At 39.1% G+C, this 20,666-nt stretch overlaps 2 protein-coding genes across 5 annotated transcripts in view; one reads left to right on the top strand and one right to left on the bottom strand.

Annotated features, from left to right (window-relative positions):
- The window catches only part of drc7 (dynein regulatory complex subunit 7), a 100,203-nt gene extending 98,318 nt beyond the window's left edge, over window positions 1–1,885 (top strand). For both annotated transcript variants that reach the window (XM_043698240.2, XM_087990142.1), the window contains one exon: window positions 1,733–1,885. In XM_043698240.2, coding sequence (XP_043554175.1) covers window positions 1,733–1,823 — 91 coding nt within the window. In that variant the 3' untranslated portion in view covers window positions 1,824–1,885. The remainder of the gene's footprint in view (window positions 1–1,732) is intronic.
- The window catches only part of knstrn (kinetochore localized astrin (SPAG5) binding protein), a 30,814-nt gene continuing 11,251 nt past the window's right edge, over window positions 1,104–20,666 (bottom strand). For 2 of the 3 annotated variants that reach the window (XM_043698242.2, XM_043698243.2), the window contains exons 2-9: window positions 17,353–17,448; window positions 15,375–15,525; window positions 13,979–14,026; window positions 13,380–13,479; window positions 11,348–11,462; window positions 6,410–6,471; window positions 5,645–5,719; window positions 1,104–2,944 (exon numbers count right to left, since the gene is read on the bottom strand). In XM_043698242.2, coding sequence (XP_043554177.1) covers window positions 2,771–2,944; window positions 5,645–5,719; window positions 6,410–6,471; window positions 11,348–11,462; window positions 13,380–13,479; window positions 13,979–14,026; window positions 15,375–15,525; window positions 17,353–17,448 — 821 coding nt within the window. In that variant the 3' untranslated portion in view covers window positions 1,104–2,770. The remainder of the gene's footprint in view (window positions 2,945–5,644; window positions 5,720–6,409; window positions 6,472–11,347; window positions 11,463–13,379; window positions 13,480–13,978; window positions 14,027–15,374; window positions 15,526–17,352; window positions 17,449–20,666) is intronic. The other variant, XM_043698244.2, reaches the window with a different exon arrangement.

A 20,666-nucleotide genomic window follows, 5' to 3' on the forward strand; every position in this document is an offset into this window, starting at 1 on the left:
GTTAAAAATCACACAATACCAGCTTATAGCTGGTACAGGTTATTTGTAAGCACTGTCTCTCCATCAGGTGACAATGTTTAAGACAGAATTTATAGTAGGTCACAATGTCATACAGTTGAAATATATTAAACAAACTTAGATCAAGTGTTTCATCTTTTAGAATGGGTCTCTTAGTTTTGGTTCGTAAAATGTAATCCCAGGACTCCTTTTAAATCACATTCTCAAGATTATTACCTCAGATTTTCCACAAAATGGTGTCATCTCAGCTCAGACAACACATTAAAGGTGTGAGGTGAAAGTTTGTGTCCCCTAATCTGGAGTCAGACTGGTTCCATTTCTAAAGTGGGTTTAGAGAATCGTACATGGATAGACTGTAGGTTATGCATTTTTGAGCAAAACATGACTTAAAAGGAATTCTGGGATTTACATATTAACGAACCAAAACTTGGAAACCCATTCTAAAAGATGGGAGACTTAATCTAAGTTTGTTTAATATATTTCAACTGCATGACACTAACTGTTTGCTATAAATTCTGCGTCTTATGGTCCTGCTCCACAACCCTCTGATGAAGAGGCAGAGCTTTGAAAGCCAGTGTTTCCAAATAAACCTGTTGGACAATAACCTCGTGTTGTGATATTTAACTTTGTCCACCCCAGTCCAACACCAGCTCCTCCAAATAGTGTATACAAACATAGTAATGCAACGTGAAAATCTTGCTGCATTGTCCAATACAATGAGCACTGAATTAACAAAAACATCCCAAATACTCTGCTTGACCAATTGAGAATTGATGGTAAGGTGATGATGTGATATGGGTCATTTCTTACTTGAAATGGGTTAACTATTAGAGTGATGCAGGTTTTCTTCCAATAGAATATTTCACCTGCTGCAGCAATGTTTACGTTTCCCCTGCGACTAACATTCCCTTTAAGTTGTGTGGCCACTGCTGGTTCCATGCACTCCAAATGGTGTGGCAATCCATTGCTGTCTTATTTGGACATAGACCTCAGAGGTCCACACACAAAAGGAAAGGAAGTGTTACTTGTAACATCAGACCCTGGACATGAATGACATAGTATTGAAGAATCCAAACAAGTGCTCCAACTTAGAGTGCCAAGCTTCAAGTGATTCGAGGCAAGATGGCATAGGAGGCTGTAATAGTCTCAGGTTACATGCTATGATAGAGTGAACATGTATCAGAAAGGTAAACTGGTATACTGATGACACACAACATATTTCCATTTCCCTTAGTTTCCCCTTCAACTCTCCTCTTAGACTAAGCTTTTAACAGTCTGCTAATTTTTCCTTAAATATCATGGTGTGATAATTTGTTCAATAACACTTAAGTACCATGACATGCGGCTACATTAAAACCATGACAAAAGCAAGTTGTTATCGTAACATTTCCTACACCAGTCGTGCTTCAATAAAAGATCAAGTCAGTGTGAACTTGTGGCACATTGCAAATGGTTCAGTGCTATGGATCTACAGCTACAGGAAACAGTCTAACACAAAACTAATTTTACATTAGTTCCTTATTAATGAGAGTATTCCTCTTGCATTTTGCTTAGTTTTGACCATCAGAAATAAGATACCCTGCTACTCCATTAGGATTTAAAAATTAGATATTATCAACCATTCATAATTTAAAAATTAAACCCCCTATTGTCAATTAATTTCCTTTTACCTTCAAATACTAAATTAAGACTCCAAACCTTGACTTGTTTACAGGCACAAAGAGACAGCACCAATAAAATATCTTGAACTGGAAGAAAAGATTCGCAAGGACCCACGCTTAGCAAAGAAATTAAAGAACTGCTAAACATATTTAACTGTCTCAATGAAAACAAGTACTGTGAGAAAATTATTGGATGTGCAGTAACACACTTTATTTGGTAATCCCACATACAAAATCTAAAAATGGTTTCACATGAATAATTTAAATATATTTATGTTTTAGTCATATCCATTGACATTTTTTGTAATAAAGGTTTGTAATGAAGGTATAATTAGGCTGTGTATTGTTCACCTGAAGGATACCAACTGTTCTTTGTGATTGACTTTCAATTGCCCTCTGAAATGGCCTAGCAAGTTAAATTTATTGAATAAATGCAAAAATATACTTCAGGTAAGGGCAGGCACTAAACAAAGCAACCTGAAAAGTATGGCTTGGAACTAATTAGTTACCCAAGTCCATAAACATTGTACTCGCCTATACTGCACCATTTAAAAGATAAGCCGAGACCAAGTCCAATAGTGATTGAAACTTTGAGGCAAGAGAGTGATATGGGCTGTTGATAATATTAAGACAATTGGTTTATCCATCATATCAGACAAATTGTCAGTTTGGACTTATTAGGCCAATTATTCTGTATTCAGCATTGAAACAGACAATCTGCCTTAACTTTAAACTTACTAACTTCCTTTCATAAAAGCCCACAAATTTTATCTTGGACTGAAATCCATATTTGCAGGTTAAATATTATCTACAGCATCTGTCAAGTTTTGTGACACAGTAGCTCAAGACAGTTCAGATAGTTAGCTGAAGGTTTGACCAAAAGCATTTCTATAAATGAAAAATACTGTAAGGAAGGCAATAGCACATAAATCAGAATAACATAACATCCAAGTTAGTTTACCTTGGGGATAGATTTCAGTGATTTGTCTATTGAGTGATATCAGTATATCAATGGTTCAAGATCTTAACAGGCTGATTCCATTATTCCCTTTGTGCAACTTTATTAAACATACACAATCAATATATACACCTTAAAGTGATTCATTATAATCGCAAGGATAAGCGCATTCAAAGTCCGGATGTAAAAGTTGTTTTGATTGGTTTAAAGATATTCTCCACTCCTCCAGGTCCTTCTGGATCAAATCTGTCTCTTGTACGATTCTAGCACTCTCCTCCTTTGCGTTCTCCAACTTCAGCCTCGTCACCTATTCACAGGGATAATAGGAAATAGTATAAGTGGCACATGAATGATCACCGAGTAGGAAACAACCATGAAAACCACGAGGGAAATCTATTTCACCCAGAGGCTAGTGGGGGTCTGGAATGCACTGCCTGGGAGTTGAAGCAGGTAACTTCACACCTTTTAAAAAGATACATAGTTTAGTGAGAACACTATGTGCATTAGCAAGTTCTCAATTTCAATCCGCCATGATGAATTTGATGTTTAAGTGTGATCACAGTAGGTTAGTAATGAGTACCGATTGTGGAGCTCCAGAAAAATGAATATTCAACAGCTCCTCCTTCTGCTGCAACCAGGAGATCCCTGATGTCAGCCCAATGATCAATATCAGAGAGGGAGAAAACCAGGTTTTTGTTTTATTAATTCATGAGACACAGGCATCGCAGCATTTATTGCCTGTCCCTAGTTGCTCTTAAAGATAGTGGGAAGCTGCTTTCTCATTCTGCTGACAGTTCAATTACTTCCATCAGGGAGGATATTCTAGGATTTTGACCCAGTGACAATGAAGGAACAGCAACGTATTTCCAAGTTAGAATGGTGAGTGGCTTGGAGGGGAACTTGCAGGTAATGGTATTCCCTATAGGCAAAACGCCTACTTGTGAAGTTCTGATTCACTAATGTCCTTCAAAGAAAGAAATCTGTTCTTAGTTGGTCTGGTTGTCTTTTGGTTGTTGTCACTCCAAAAAGTCAGTTTCATAAATAGAATGATAAACAAATTACAATACATATAAATAGACCACCTATCAATTTAAGTTCTGGGTCTGGACATGACAAATGCAATCCCAACCGAGCAAAGTATTTCTCATCAACATTCCATAACTTGGAACTTGTGCCAAGATTGAGATAGTTGTTCAGTGGAATAGCCAAGTGAAACAGCCTATCAATCAAATTCTCTAAACATATTCACAAACCCACAACCTCTAATATTGGAAATGACAAAAGCAGCAAGTACATGGCAGACATCACCATTTCTATAAGTCACTCACCATCCAGACTTGAAAATGATCATCCTTCCTCGTTACCCAGTCAAATTACTAGAACTCTCTGGCCCAATCACACTAACTGCACTTTCTTGAATACTGACTCTTTCAGCGGGCCGTGGAGGGGGTCGTTAGGGCAGACTGCCTGCCCCTCTTCCGCGGTTACGTTAGAGCCCGGGTGTCCTTGGAGAAGGAGCACGCGGTGTCGACCAACACCCTGGAGTTGTTCAGGGAGAGGTGGGCGCCGCAGGGAGTGGAGTGCATCATTTCTCCCTCCAACTCTATTTTGATTTAGTCCCTACCCTCCCCCTCACTGTTTTGATCACACAGCACTGTCCTTTGATGTGAAGGGCAGTGTTTGTCACTGGCCACCCAGGTGTTTTCCTATCTTCCTGGTGGTGGAAATTGAATAAAGATTTGTGCACTTTGTGTCTTTCACTGTGTCTCCCACCTGCACACACACACACCATGGGTGCTGGGGATAAAATAAGCACTACCGCACTTAGGTAGTAGTGTGGGGGGAAAAAAAAAACGAAAAAAAAATAAATAAATAAACAGGTGTGTGAAGGGCAGAAAAGAAAAGAAAAAAAATACTGACTCTTCAAATGTGTCAGTTCCGCATTTAAAGGGCAGTCAGGGAAAAAAAAAGTTGATACTTTTACCCATTTTGATTCAATTACCAAGTAAACCGACAGAATCTTATATGCACATGAGCAACACCATGATGATTCCACAAATTCTTACATTTTCTCAAATCTCTATTGTAAATAGACCTCAAACATTCGTTTCTAAAACATGCTAATGCACAGGGCTGAACGGTTCTTCCTTCAATTGTTTAGGATATTGTGGAAATTTCAAAAATTCTAATATCCTAAAGACCACAAAAATAAGCCACACTTCAGAAATAAAACTAGTCTCAAGGATGGCGTATCCTTCAGTGACAAACTTATCTGACAATTGGCACCCAAGATTATATTCAAGAATAGAAAAATTTCAAACCCCAATTGTAAACTGATTTGAGCATTATTGTTAGGCAAAGGTTGATCAGACCATCCCAACAGACATCCAGCATAAATGATGTCTGTTAAACTGGATTACATCTTTCTTCGGTGGCAATGACTCCTTTTCAAATAATATGTACTGCGGTGTAACCCAATTCACATCATTGCTGACAGAACTGAAGCACCTACTCACATGCAGCATGAATGCCTTGGATCAGATAAATATTTTTCCCTCAAGAACTTAGAATAATGTGATAATTCTGATAAATAGTAGTTATGAGTTAGAAACAAACAATGCTGGTCTATACTGTGGTTGCAAAAAGAATCGTAGTCACCTTGGTAATTTTGACACAAGTATTCATTTATCTGTGCACCCTCACCAACTGACATTTATTAACTAATTGCATTGTGCTGCCTGCTTCAGATTTCATCAATTTGCGCAATCTTTAAAATTTACTCATTAGTCAGTTCAAGTTTCCCTGCAGTACTAACTTAAAAACACTTCCATCAGAATTTTCTTTTTGATATGACAGTTTATACATCTATAAAATTATTTATATCTTGTTCCCAGTTTGTGCTGCTCCAACAGGATTCTTACATATTCATAAAAGTAAATGTTAAAATGATCTTTTTATTGGAAAACATTGCAATGAAATATTACAATGCTTAGAAGTAGATTCTTACCTGGAACCTCCCCCTCTTTTCTTCTGTGAATTTTCCCAACGTTTGTAGTTCTGCCAGGAGATTCTCCACAAGTACCTGAAGCAGACAAGTTATTCAGCAGTCATTCCATTTCGTAACTCAGTGGTACAACTTACAATATAAAAAGGGTGTGGGGAGTGAAACCTCTTTTGGTCAGTGTTTTGAAATCTTCAGCAGCAATAGGGAAAGAAAAAAACATGCTCGTTTGTGGTGGGGGAAAGAGATCAATCACAAAATGGTCTAATTTTGGAGCAGAAAGTTTCAAAATTGTTACTTTTCTTTGTACTGTATATGCTTAATAACTCGTACATAATTTCTAACTGAAATAGAATTGTTGACTTTGATTCAGATGTGTAGCTTGCAATGTAAAAATTAATGCCCAAAACAGGTTAAATTCATGGTAGGAATTTTGACTCAATTAGAATAGATTGTTGTTTTTACAACTGAAATGCAATCTTGCTATAAAGTCGATGCGGCATCTGTTCTGTCAGTTATAATTTGTAGAATTACTTGCATGTATTTTCTGATATCTTTTCCCCATCCCAAATCCCTCCTTGGGATGCAGTGCCAAAGTAAATTGTCCTCTTGAACCAGATCCAAATGGACAGGGAGGACTGGCAACCTCCAACTCTAAAGCAGGTCAAAATTATACCCACAGCCCCCAAACTTTTGGCTGCAGACCCATTTCCAAATTTCACTGTCCACAAACAAGCAAAAATCAAACACAAAAGAAAAAAATTACGTTACCATTACATCCCTTCGGCATGCATTCTTTTGATCATGTTCTTCAATTATTCTATTGGCTGAAACTGAAAAAGCAAAAATAAGCAAAGATGAGAAAGACATTAGGGGTATATCCTAAATCAGAGGCCTCTTTGTGAACAGAACCTTTAACTATTTACACGTTTGCACTTCAAGGAAAGAGGAAAGCAGCAGTCTCACTCGAGGGGGAAGCAAGGTGATGACAACTGTCTGTTTATTATGTGTTGCTAGATACGTTTTGTTAATTCCATTCTGTTAGAATGGTGCATTGACAGAGCTAAAAAGGTGCACTGCGCTGCTGGTGAGAAAAACAAAACAAGCTTGGTGAGAATTCTACAGCTACACTCAAAAAAAAGATTATTACTACCTTCAAAGAACTGACCCTGATTTTAAACTTCATGTCTTTGTATTTGGTTATCCTATACTGTAATTTTACGCCACTAGGTAAACCAAGCAATTGTTTTATTGAACAGTAGAAATCTGAGCAAAATCAAAAGTTATAAAACAAAATCATAGATTTTTGGGATACTCCCGTGTTTCACGCTGCACAGCAATATATGGTTATACAATACCTTTAATAGAAACAAATATGATCACCACGACTTACTTTATTCATTCCTGGGCTAGCATTTGTCACCCATTACAAACTTCCATTGTCCTTCAATTGGAGTAGCTTGTTAGGATATTTCAGAAGACATTAAAGAGTTAATCACATTGCACAAAGTCATTATTCACATGTTTGCCAGACCAAGCAAAGGTGGCAGATTTCCTTCCCTAATGGATTCTGGTGAACCAGAAGAGTTTTCACAACAATTCACAATAGCAATGGTGATTCTGAAACAGAGATTGGCAGAGACTGTTCTCATAATACTCAAGGATCTGTGGCATAAGGATCCAAGTATAATGCAAAAACCAATTCACATAACATGCAGGTTGCCATGTATAATGTAAGCATCAACCAAAATAGAACAAATGACTCCAGAGATTGAAAATAAAATTTAAAAATTCTGTAAACACTCAGCACGTCAGGTAGAATCTGTATAGAGAGAGAAGTGGAATTAAAGTTTTGATTCCAGTAAGAATATTCTTTGGAACCAACAGCCAATTTATGCATTCATACCCTTTCTGCCATTATGCGCGTTTTGTCAACGTGAATTGGCTGCAATGCAATTGATGAATAGGTGAACACTGCTTATAAAACGAACTTTCATATACATGTGCTGGCTATTACACGATTCCATCTCTTAATACTAAGTGTCACAGCACGTGGGGGAATACAGTGTTTATGCCAGAATCTGTGTCAACATCACATGTTCACTTGACTCCCGTGCTTTGTTGTGAAATGCTTTTTGAGAGATACTCCATTATTTTCAGTTTATTTTTGCAAATGTTGCTGTGTTACCTACAAATATAGGAGGACAACATAACAAAGAATGTTTACAAGCAGCATGCTGGTAATAAAATTGCAGGTGGTGAAAGTAAAAGAAAGGCTAAAACACTTGGAGAAGTTCAATGTTATAAAATGTTTGAATGTAACGAAAGAACATGTGATATTGTTCATGCAACAGGAATAAAGCAGTGTATGTTATGGGGCATTACAGACAATGTAGAAAAATTAAAGCAAGCTGTATTGCTGAAACAAGTTGGAGTACTAGCAAATCTGAGAGATCACAGCCAAACGAACTTGAGGAAATAGAGCTGCTTCTAAATGTGTGGATAGACGATCAAATGAAAAAGTGATCTGGGACCAGCTTTCTCACCATAAATGAGAAAGCCTTATGAATTTATGAAATTCTAAAGAAAAAAGCTGAAAAACATGCAGATTTGCCTGCCTTTAGTGCTAATCATGGCTGGTTTGCTGGTTTTAAGAATCGCTATGCTTTTCATAAAGCAAAGTTACTTGGTGAAGCTGCCAGTGCAAATGGGGAATGTGCGACATTGATTCCTCCCATTGTGGAAAAAAAAATTGATTTAGAAAGAAGGCTACAACTTTGATCAAATTTTCAATTTGGATGAGACAGTTTTATACTGGAAGTGATTGCCACCAAGCATCTACATTTCTAAGAATGAAGCACGCACTTTCAGCTTTAAGGTTGCAAAGGATCATATGATTGTTGTTGGGTGCCAATACTAGTGGAGACAAAGCTCAAGTCTGTGGTGGTGTACCACTGCCAACCTGTGAGGCTTGAAAGGTTGTCTTAAGTCCACTATAGATATCTACTTTAGGTCAACAGAGAGGTTGAATGATGGGGCAATTTTTTCTGACCTTATTGTTGATGTTTTCGAAGATGTTTTTAGAAATTATTGCAAGAAAATGACTTTGGATTTTATGATTGTTCTCATTCTGGATAATGTGCCAGCCATCCTCCAACATTGCTAAACATCATAGAATATAGAACATTACAGCACAGTACAGGCCTTTCGGTCCTCGATGGTTTCACAGGTCAGTTCAACAATCTGAAGCCCATCTAGCCTACACTATTCAATTTTCAGCCATGTTTATCCAATAACCATTTAAATGCCCTTCAGGTTGGCAAGTCAACTGTTGCAGGCAATGCATTCCACACCCCTACTACTCTGAATAAATAAACTACCTCCGATATCTGTCAGATATCGATCACCCCTCAATTGAAAGCTATGGCCCCTCATGCTCACCATCACCATCTGAGGAAAAAGGCTCTTACTGTCCACCCTATCTAACCCTCTGATTATCTTATAATCTCAGTTAAGTCACCTCTCAACCATCTTCTCTCAAATGAGAGCAGCCTCAACACCCTCAGCCTTTCCTTGCAAGGCTTTTCCTCCAAACCAGGCAACGTCCTAATAAATCTCCTCTAAACCCTTTCCAAAGCTTCCACATCCTTCCTATAATGCAGTGATCAGAACTGTCCGCAATACTCCATTGCGGCCACACCAGAGTTTTCTACAGCTGCAGTATGACCTCATGATTCCAAAGCTAAATCCCTCTACTAATAAAAGCTAACACACCATATGCCTTTTTAACAACCCTATCAGCCTTGGTGGCAACTTTCAGGGATCTATGTACATGGTCACAGATCTCTCTGCTCATCTACACTACGAAGGAAACTTACCATTAGTCCCGTTCCTGCTTTTCCCTGTTTAATACTGTTACTCCTTCCAAAGTGAATCACCTCACATTTTTCCGCATTAAACTCCATTTACCACCTCAGCCCAGCTCTGCAGCTTAATGTCCCTCTGTAACTTACAACATCCTTTTGCACTATCCACAACTCTACCGACCTTAGTGTCATCCGCTCATTTACTAACTCATTCTTCTACGCCCTCATCCAGGTAGTTTATAAAAATGACAAACAGCAATGGACCCAAAACAGATCTTTGTGGTATACCACTAGTAACTGAACTCCAGGATGAACATTTCCCATCAACCACTACCCTCTTTCAGCCAGTGAATTTCTGATTCAAACCGCTAAATTGCCCTCAATCACATGCCTCTGTATTTCATGTAATAGCCTACCATGGGGAACCTGATCAAACACCTTACTGAAATATACACCATATCAACTGCTTTACCCTCATCCACCGGTTTGGTCACCTTCTCAAAGAACTCAATAGCGTTTGTGAGGCACGACCTAGCCTTCACAAAACCATGTTGACTATCCCTAATCAACTTATTTCTTTCTAGAGGATTATAAATCCTATTTCTTATAGCCTTTACCAACACTTTACCCACAACGGAAGTAAGGCTAACTGGTCTATAATTACCAAGGTTGTCTCTACTCCCCTTCTTGAACACTGGAGCAACACTTGCTATCCTCCAGTCTTCTGGCACTATTCCTGTAGACAATGATGACAAAGATCAGTGCCAAATGCTTGGCAACCTCCTCCCCGGCTTCCCAGAGAATCCTAGGATAAATCCCATCCGGCCCAGGGGACTTATGTATTTTTACGTAATTGCTAACATCTCCTCTTTGTGAGCTTCAATCCCATCTAGTCTAGTAGCCTGTATCAAAATGCTATTTCTATCTCCAAACACAACCTTTCTCCTTCATGGATGGACCAGGGTGTAATAGCAGCTTTTAAAGCTTATTATTTAAGACATAGATTTAAGAAGCTAATTTCAGCTACTGAGGGGGATAATAAGGGCAGTATTCTTCAATTTTAGAAGAGCTTTAACATCAAGAATGCTATTGACATTATTTAGAGGTCTGCAATGATGTCAGTAAGGACTGCTTGCATGCAATTTGGCGGAAGCTTCTCCCAGATACAATTTATGATTTTAAAACTTTTGAACAGTCAGAGGAGCTCCCACGCATCAAAGAACATTGTATTGCTCCAATGATTACAATACAGAACACAGCAAGATAGCAGTTTGTGGAAATAAGGTCTTACTTGGCACCTATGAATAGCTTCCTTATGAAACAAGAAAAACGGCAAAGTAGCAAATCTTTAAGCCAACCCCCTAGAAACAGTCAGAATACAATCAACCACAGCCATCCATTTCTGGATTAACTATTTTTCATCTTAACCCTGCAACCACAACTGCACGTGAAGATGACGACGACGACTCTCAGACCATCTTAACTCAGCAACCTCAAAACCACCCTCTTTCCCCCATCAAGTTATCTTCAACTTTTAAGGCAAGTGTTAAATTTACTCATTATTAGATACGAATTTAATATTTAACTGTACTTTCCATTGTGTTAGGCTAACTACTATATTTGTTTCAAATCTTGAGTAATATTGTTGGTGGTCTGCGCCGGCTGTATTTTTTCCATAAGCCTGGTTATTTTCATTGCGTGATTTTCTATAGTGCAAGGTTTCACAGGAATGCAACTGTCACATTATAGCAGAAAGGACAGTACATGTTTCACCAGGACTTGTATAACTTTTTAAACCAAAACAAAACCCTTACAGTGGTGACAAAGACTTGGTCAGATTTACCAGGATCAATCAGGTTATTTTCCAGTACAGTTGTGCAGTTCTGAAGCCTCTTGATTAGTGTTTCCTTCTCAGATTGCAAACTCTTTGTCCTTGCCGTTAACTCCTCTGTTTGGTCCTAGTAACAAAATGTGGGATAATAGTTGAAATAGTACAGGTAATAAGAGCCGTGATACCTTAGTCTTTTTTAAAATCCACGTGACCAAAAAGAACTTAACCAAACTACAGTATTCACATTAATATAGCAGGTGCTAGGTTGTTTTTAAAAAAAATCTGGGATTAGATTGGGCATGGCTGAATAGGCCAGCATCTATTGCCCTACCTAATTGTCCTTGAGAATGTGGTAGTGAGCTGCCTTCTTAAACTGCTACAATCCAGTTGGTGCAGGTACACCATAGTATAGTTAGGGAGGTGATTCGATGACTTTGATCAGTGACACTTAAGGTACAGCAATATATTTCCACATCAGGATGGTCAGTAACTTGAGGGGGAAATTGCAGGTACTGGTGTTCCCATGTCTGATACCAATGTTCCTCTAGATGGTAGTGGTCATGGATGTGGAAGTAGCTGTCCAAACAGCCCTGGTAAATTTCTACAGTACATTTGTAGATGGTAAACAATGCTGCTAGTGAGTGTCAGTGATCGAGAGAATGAGCCTTTATGGATATGTTGCCAATCAAGAGGACTGGTTTGTTCTGGATAGTGTCAAATCTAAAATAGAAACAGAAAATGCTAAAGTAGCAGCATTTGTGGAGAGAAATAAAGAAGTTCTCAGAACTCGTCAACATTAGAAGTTTAACAGATTAAGAACAAACAGAAACAGGATGATGGGAGGCGAGAACAAAAAAAAAAGGGGCCAGTCTGGAACAAGGTAGAAAGCAGGAATACTGCTGAGTATTTCAGCATTTTGTTTTTATTTGACAGGATCTCAAATCGAGAACATTCCAATAGAAGTACAGTTTTCAACTAAGAAAATTCCTTACTATTATATTTTTGTCACATTTTGACAAGAATTCCTGTAACTCCAAAATTTGATACCTAATTAAATTGTTTCTATGCCTGCCATAGCACAGAAATCACCATTTGTCACACAGTAACACCCTATATGTTATGTGCTGTCCTTTCTCAACCGCTTGGTTAAGAATAAGAAGGAAGCAACATATGCTTCCTTCTTATTCTTAACCAAAAACTCAATTTCAGGAGTCATCCAGCATTTCCTATACCTACTAGCCTTGCTCCAACAGGAACACACTGTCTTTAGACTCTGATCTCATTTTTGAAGGCTTCCTATTTTCCAGCCATCCCTTTATCTGCCAACATCTGACCACCCCCAATCAACTTTTGAAAGTTCTTGCCAAATACCATCAAAATTGGCCTTCCTCCAATTTAATATGCTAATTTTAGATCCAGTCTATCCTTTTCCATCACTATTTTAACATTAATAGAATTATGGCTCCAAAGTGCTTCCCCACTGACACCTGCACTGCCTCATTTTCTAAGAGTAGGTAACGTTTGGCTCCTTCTCTCTTAGGTACGTTCACATATTGAATCAGAAACATTTTGTACACACAAATTCCTCTCCATCTAAGCTCTTAACACTATGGCAGTCCCAGTCTATATTTGGGAGATTATTTACTACAAAATACCTGGTGATATAAAGTATAAATGGTAAATACTTGTTTGAATAACAGCTTTGATGAGCAAAGAACTAGAAAAGACCTCAGAACTAGTTAGGGTTAGTTATATGATCACTTTGTCATTGTTAAGTAATCAAACCTAAAACATCATATTCAAGAAAAATGGAACAAATTCCTTCACAAATTCAGGATACTTTTCACAAAGGCTTCAGAATTAGGCTGGCAGTAAATCTAGGAGAAAGTGAGGACTGCAGATGCTGGAGACCAGAGTTGAAAAATGTGGTGCTGGAAAAACACAGCAGGCAGGCAGCATCTGAGAAGCAGGAGAATTGACGTTTCGAGCATAAGCCCTTCTTCAGGAATGGCAGTAAATCTACTCAGCCAGAACAGAATCTTGCCTTTGCCATCTTCAGTTCCTGCTTTAACTGCTGCTGGGCAACTTCCAAGAGTTGATTTTGGTCTCTAAGCTCTGTTTCAACCACTCTCAGTGCCATGTACCTGAAGAAATAAAATGATCATGAGGATTGAAAGAAATCTCAACATACATCACTAGAGATCTCAAAAGCCAAGGAATAAAGTCACCTGCTCCATATTAGCATAGTTCTCTTTTACAGCTTTTACATACATTTACAATGACTCTAGATACTTTTAGTTATACAAATTGTTTTGTATAGTTGCACTCAACTGGGGGCCTGCTTGGTGTCTCAGATGGATGCAAGAGATTTTGAGGCATTATTTCAGAGAAGAGAGGAGCCATCCCCAGTCACCTGGCCAATACCAAAATCATCCAAAATTCACACATTAAAAGCACAAAGCTTCTCATCATACCTATAGGTGTTGGAAGAGGCTAACTAGGATCAGTTACACTCTCAGGGGCACTACAAACTTTTAACCCAAATTACCGTGTAACAACATTTTTTAAAAGATTTGAGTATGCCAACCAATCAGTGCATTAAGTGCACTCAATTCAAATGCATCACAGCCAAATTTCACTCACTTTTCCATATCAGCACGAGTCATCCTTGATAGAGGGGGTATTTTCTTTCTGAAAAAGAAAATATATTAAAATCTAATTCAAGTTATATTTATTATGCACTAAAGTAAGAACATGCGTTTTAGTCAGAAGAATTTACGTCTGGAACAACTGTGAAAGAGACAAATATACTGTCAAATATCAGTATGTCAATTTCAAACCTACTAAAATTTATCCAATTCATAACAATGCCAGCATTCGTGAGCAAAAAACAAAAAGGGTTGCCAATGTTATCATGGCAATATCAGATTTCAAAATTAGTTGACACCACCAGGACCAAGCAAGCAATGTATACTGCATGAATAATACACAATTATAGGTATCTGTGACTATGGAATTATTTCAAAATAAATTTTATAATAAAAATGTTTCAGCATGGTAAGAAATTAGTAGAATTGCATCCACATTAGAAGTCTTACTTTTGATGCTGTAACAAAGGCATGTGAGGAATTAATTTTGCTCCTATGTTTAAAAACATGACCTTTGAAGACTGTACTGTCAACAGTCTGATCAAGGTTGAACACACGAATATACAGTATATAGATCGGAGCTTTCTCATTTCATGAACGATTCAAGATTGTTTGTTGTAAGATTATATGATGATTGGCAAAACTATTAACAATAACACAAGGAAAAGCTTATGACTACACCAAGCTGTCAGAGATATTCATCAATTTGTAGTGAAGCCTGTAATCTAACTTCAAAAATGACTTCTGCAATACCTTCCCCAAATGCGAGAGAGAAATAATGGTCTTGTTTCTCAGGTTGAAATATTAATTTGTTATTCTTTTGTCAAAATTAAATGCAGAGTTCATAGCGCTACATTTTACAACTCAATAGTACTAAGACCGGAGATTTTGGACGTCTCAGACTGTTCACTGAACTCGGAGACTGTTGCCTTCATGATAACAACTTACTCCATCACCTCAGTACAAACTTCTAGATTTCCACTGATACTTAAGTACCCAGGGCTTGTTGTCAAGTAAGTGGTTTCACAATAGAATGCCAACTTTTAAAACTTTCACAAAATTAGTGAATGAGAAATTGTAAAAGGAATTAAATAAATACATTTTCTCCAGTTAAAGAAAGAGCAGTTATGCATGTAAAGGTACAACTTCCCCTTCTAGGTTGAGAATATCTAAGAAAAAGGCAGCTAGTATAAATGAGGGGTCATTGCAAGGGAATGGAGACAGTCAGAAAAGCAGAACGTATCCTGTTTATGTAATCCCAATTAGCCCAAAAGGCATCAATTCGTTACATCTCAGTTAATGCACCAAGTTGAAATGTGGACTTGGTTACTGGGTGTATTCACAGATTATTAATTTACACTTTTGAGTTCAGATTAGAGAGTAAATTGTACCTTTTATTTAACGTCTGTTTACTTGGCTGTGCTGTTGCCTCAAACAGGACAGCACTAGACTTTTTCTCTGAAAAATTAAATGTCCGAGGTAAATCTTTCTCAAATTCTGGGAGCACAGGGAGCTTTCTCAAAGATGGCCGTGAGACTTTATCTAAATTGAGAAAGAAATGGTGAATTGAATAAACATGGAAATTTCTCAATTATTGCTGATATTAACAACTCAACAATAAATTTCTTTTGAAGCTAGTGTCCTGACAAATGAATCTCTTAATACCCTCAAGTTCAGAACAGTTATTACCCTGGGCTTGAAACTAGTTTCTCTCTACACAGATGCCTTCCAGACCTGCTGAGTTTCTTCAGCATGCTCTGCTTGGTTTCATATTTCCAGCATCTGGAGTATTTTATTTTTGTTTGAGCACTTAGCCCCATTTGGTGTATAACCTAACCAACTTCTTGATCACTGCGCCAGCTGAGCTGCATCAACTTCTGATCCACCAACACTTGCTGATCAAACCCCCACCATGGTCTTGCACCTCTCCATCTTCTGACTTCCTCTAATACTAAAACCAGCCAAAATTGTGTTCTTTTGTTGCACCACTGACAACCATACTTTCATGCAGCCACATCTTTGGCCTTGGAACTTTGAATCTCCCCACTTTATGAAAATGCATTAGTGAAACTATCTACAGTATGCAGCATAAAATGCCATACCCAATCTTAGAACCTAGCTGAGGTGAGGGTTGGGGACACACCTACCAAGAAATCAACTAGGAGAAAGTGAGATTGCAGACGCTGGACATCAGAGTCAACAGCATGGTGCTGGAAAAGCACAGTGGGTCAGGCAGCATCCGAGCAGGAGAATTGACATTTTGGGCATAAGCCCTTCATCAAGAATAGGAGCCCTCATTCCTGATGAAGGGCTTATGCCTGAAACGTCGATTCGCCTACTCCTCAGATGCTGCCTGACCTGCTGTGCTTTTCCAGCACCACACACTCGACCTATGAAGAAATGAATGAATTTTTAAAAATTCACCCGTGGGATGGGGCATCTTTAGTAATCAATTCCCAGTTACCCTCAACAAGCTGGTGGTGAGCTGCATTTGTGTGCTATAGATAGGCTGACAATGCTGGAGGGAATTCCAGGATCTTGACCAAGCAATGATGAAGTCAGGATAATGAGTGGCTTGGAGGGGAAATTGCAGGAGGTAGGTGGTCCCAGGTATCTGTTGCCATTGTCCTTCTCGATGGAAGTGGTCATAGGTTTGGAAGGTGCTGTATAAGGACCTTTAGCAAATTTCTGCAGTGCATCTTGTAGATACTGAGCGTCAGTGGTGGAGTAACTGAATATTTATAAATAATCAAGCAGGTTACTTCGCCCGAATGGTGTCAAGCTGGAATGTTGTAGAGGCCAGTGGACAATATTCTATTACATTCCTAACTTGTGCCTTGTAGATGGTGGATAGGGTTTGGGACTTTAGGTGGCGAGTTACTCATTGCATTATTCCAAGCCTCTGTCTTTCAGCCACATAGTCCAGTTCAGTTTCAAGTCAAATAACAACGCCTAGGATAGTTGGGGTTTCAATGATAAATCATTGAATGTCTCTCATTGGCAGTGGTTATTGCCTGGCATTTGTGTGGCATGAATACTACTTGCTACTTTTCAGCCCAAGCCTGGGTATTGTCCAGGTGTTGGTACATTTGGATATGGCTTCCCTCAGTATCTGAGGAGTTGTGTAAGGTGCTGAACCTTGTGCAGTCATCAGCAGACATTCTTACTTGTGATCTGACGATAGAGGGAAAGTCACTGATGAAGTAGCTGAAGATGGTTGGACCCGGGACACTGAATTGATTGAAGATAGTGGGTTGCATGTAGAAATGTGCATCATGTAAGCTGCTGATTCATATTCAATCAAAATATGCCACTGACTTTGAACTTCACCTTACTAAACAAAAGACAAACAAAAAAAATTGAGTTTACCTGTTCTGAGCATCTTGGCAGTCGGGGCCTCCATTGGAGGCATGGCATTTTGTGGGTGTCTCGGACGGTAAACAGGTAATTTGGACCGCTGCATCTCTTCAGACAGACAATATTGAAGAAATATAACATTGTGAAGGAAGACAGTAGACAGAATAAAGACCAAAACAATTTAGTTGCATATTCACTTCTAGTTTTAAACTCAATTACCGGTTGCTGGTATTTCATCAGACTTCTGTCTTATGAATTAGAGATTGGATCAGGCATAAGGGAGAAAAGTGGTGAATTACTTGAGAATCCCTAACTTCTGACCTTTCTTGTAGCCACCGTATTTAGATGGCTGATCCAGTTCAGTTCCTGGTCAGGTAACCCTCATAGTTCCATTCGCAAATAAGAATAAAGAGAAGAGAAGATCCAGCAACATAGTGCTATTGACTGTCAAGTGGAGATGGTAGTAATCTCTAATTTTAATTGATTATTGCCTGGCACGTCTGTTGACTTATCAGACCAAGCTTGGATGTTGGCCAGATCTTGCTGCACGTGACATGCAGTGCTTTAGGGGCTCAAGTGGTGACAAATGGTGCTGAATGTTGTGCAGTTGTCACAGAGAATTCCCACTTCTGACTACATGATGAATGAAAGGTCATTAATGAAACAACTGAAGATGAGTGGGCCTAGGACAGTAACCTGAAAAACCTAAGGATGCTTTGTGCCACAGCAGTAGCATCTCTACCTCTGTACCACAAGGTCCAGGCATTCATCCAATGTGTTCCAAAAGTATGTTATTACATTTCTGAACAGGCTGATGAAAAAAAAAAACTATTTTGAAGAATTCCTGTCACAATAGTCTGGAATTGAGATGATTGACCTCCAACAAACACAGTTCATCTTCCTTTTTATTGGACACAAATCCAACCAGCAAAACTATCCCTCTGACACCTCTCCACCAATTTCCATTGCCTCCAGTTTCGTTACGGCTTACTGTGGGGCTTTTGGGGAATAATAGTTGTGTGCCAACCCCCTGGGCCAGGAAATCTGGGTTGACGTTTCACCTGCTCCAGAGTTAAATAAGAACATCTCTGAACAGGTCAATTAGAGAACATCTGTTTTAAGGACTTTGTGATGCCTCCTGCTGTCCATCAAACACTGGTTTGATGCCAAACGCAATAGCTCACTGATGGTGTTCAACTGGGAAAATACAGATTCAGATATTTGGGGGAGGGGCAGGTGACATGACAGTAGAGTCATAGAGATATACAGCATGGAAACAGACCATTCGGTCTAATCCATCCATGCCGACCAGATATTCCAACCCAATCTAGTTCCACCTGCCAGCACCTGGCCCATATCCCTCCAAACCTTTCCTATTCATATACCCATGCAAATGTCTTTTAAATGATGCAATTGTACTCCACCACTTCCTCTGGCAGCTCATTCCATACACATACCACCCTCTGCGTGAAAAAGTTGCCCCTGAGGTCTCTTTTTTTTTTATCTTTCCCCTCTCAACCTAAACCTATGCCCTCTAGTTCTGGACTCCCCCACCCCAGGGAAAAGACTTTGTCTATTTATCCTATCCATGCCCCTCATAATTTTGTAAACCTCTAAGGTCACCCCTCAGACTCAGACGCTCCAAGGAAAGCAGTCCCAGCCTGTTCAGCCTCTCCCTATAGCTCAAATCCTCCAACCCTGGCAACATCCTTGTAAATCTTTTCTGAACCTTTTCAAGTTTCACAACATCTTTCCGATAGGAAGGAGACCAGAATTGCATACAATACTCCAACAGTGGCCTAACCAATGTCCTGTACAGCCGCAACATGACCTCCCAACTCCTGTACTCAATACTCTGGTATGCTTTCTTTTATTTATCAAACACCTTCTTCACTATTCTACCTACCTGCGACGCTACTTTTAAGGAGCTATGAACCTGCAAGGTCTCTTTGTTCAGCAACACTCCCTAGAACTTTAAGTGTATAAGTCCTGCTAAGATTTGCTTTCCCAAAATGCAGCACCTCGCATTTATCCAAGTTAATCTCCACCTGTCACTTCTTGGCTCATTGGCCAATCTGATCAAGATCCTGTTGTAATCTGAGGTAACCTTCTTCGCTGTCCACTACACCTCCAATTTTGATGTCATCTGCAAACTTACTAACTGTACCTCTTAAGCTTGCATCCAAATCATTTATGTAAATGACAAAAAGTAGAGGACCCAGCACTGATCCTTGTGGCACTCCACTGGTCACAGGCCTCCAGTCTGAAAAACAACCCTCCACCACCAGCCTCTGTCTTCTGCCTTTGAGCCAGTTCTCTATCCAAATGGAAAGTTCTCCCTTTATTCCGTGAGACTTAACTTTGATAACCAGTCTCCCATGTGCATGTAATCTTCAGGAAGTTTCGCTGACCATCTTGGACCTGATGCTGTCAAAGAAAGCAGTTTGTCACAGTTTCATGGCCAACAGATCCACTTATGCAGAATTGCTAAACTCCTTCTTTAAAAAGAATGACATTGGCAAAAAGGGGACATGAAATTGCATTTGACAAATACGGTTAAGGAGAATCCAAAGGGTTCTTATAAATATGTTAAGGACAAAAAGTTAATAGGGAGAGAATTGGGCCCCTAAAAGATCAGCAAGGCAGCCTTTGTGTGGAGCTGCAGAAGATGGGGGAGATACGGAACAAGTATTTTGCATCAGTGTTTACTGTGGAGAAAGACAAGGAAGATATAAAATGTGGGGAAATAGATGGTGACATCTTGGAAAATGTCCATATTACAGAGGTGGTGGTGCTGAATGTCTTGAAATGGATAAATCCCCAGGACCTGATCAGGTGTACCCCGGAACTCTGTGGGAAGCCAGGGAAGCGATTGCAGGCCCCTTGCTGAGATATTTGCATCATTGATAGTCACAGTTGTGGTGCCGGAAGATTGAATGTCGGCGAAAGTGGTGCCACTATTTCAGAAAGGTAGTAAGGAAAAGCTAAGGAACTATAGACCAGTGATCCTAACATTGGTGGTGGCCAAGTTGTTATCCTAAGGGACTGGATTTACATATATAAGGACTGACTATGGATAGCTGCATGGCTTTGCGCATGGGAAATCATGTCTCACTAACTTAATTGAGTTTTTTGAAGAAGTAGAAGGATTCTGGGTAATCCAAGACAGAGGATGGGAAAACTTTTTTGGCTGTAAGAGCTGCTCCTTTTTTTTTTGAGGTATTTTAGGTGCTGGAGGCGATTCCCTCGAATTCCAGAAGCAGCAATTACTGTTTTATATGCTTTTGCATTGTTTTGGAACTTTGGAAAAAAAAAGTCAAAACACA

The sequence above is a fragment of the Chiloscyllium plagiosum genome, unplaced genomic scaffold (assembly GCF_037043375.1).
Source record: "Chiloscyllium plagiosum isolate Xiang-an unplaced genomic scaffold, Cpla_swu_hap1 HiC_scaffold_8, whole genome shotgun sequence".
NCBI classification, from domain to species: domain Eukaryota; kingdom Metazoa; phylum Chordata; class Chondrichthyes; order Orectolobiformes; family Hemiscylliidae; genus Chiloscyllium; species Chiloscyllium plagiosum.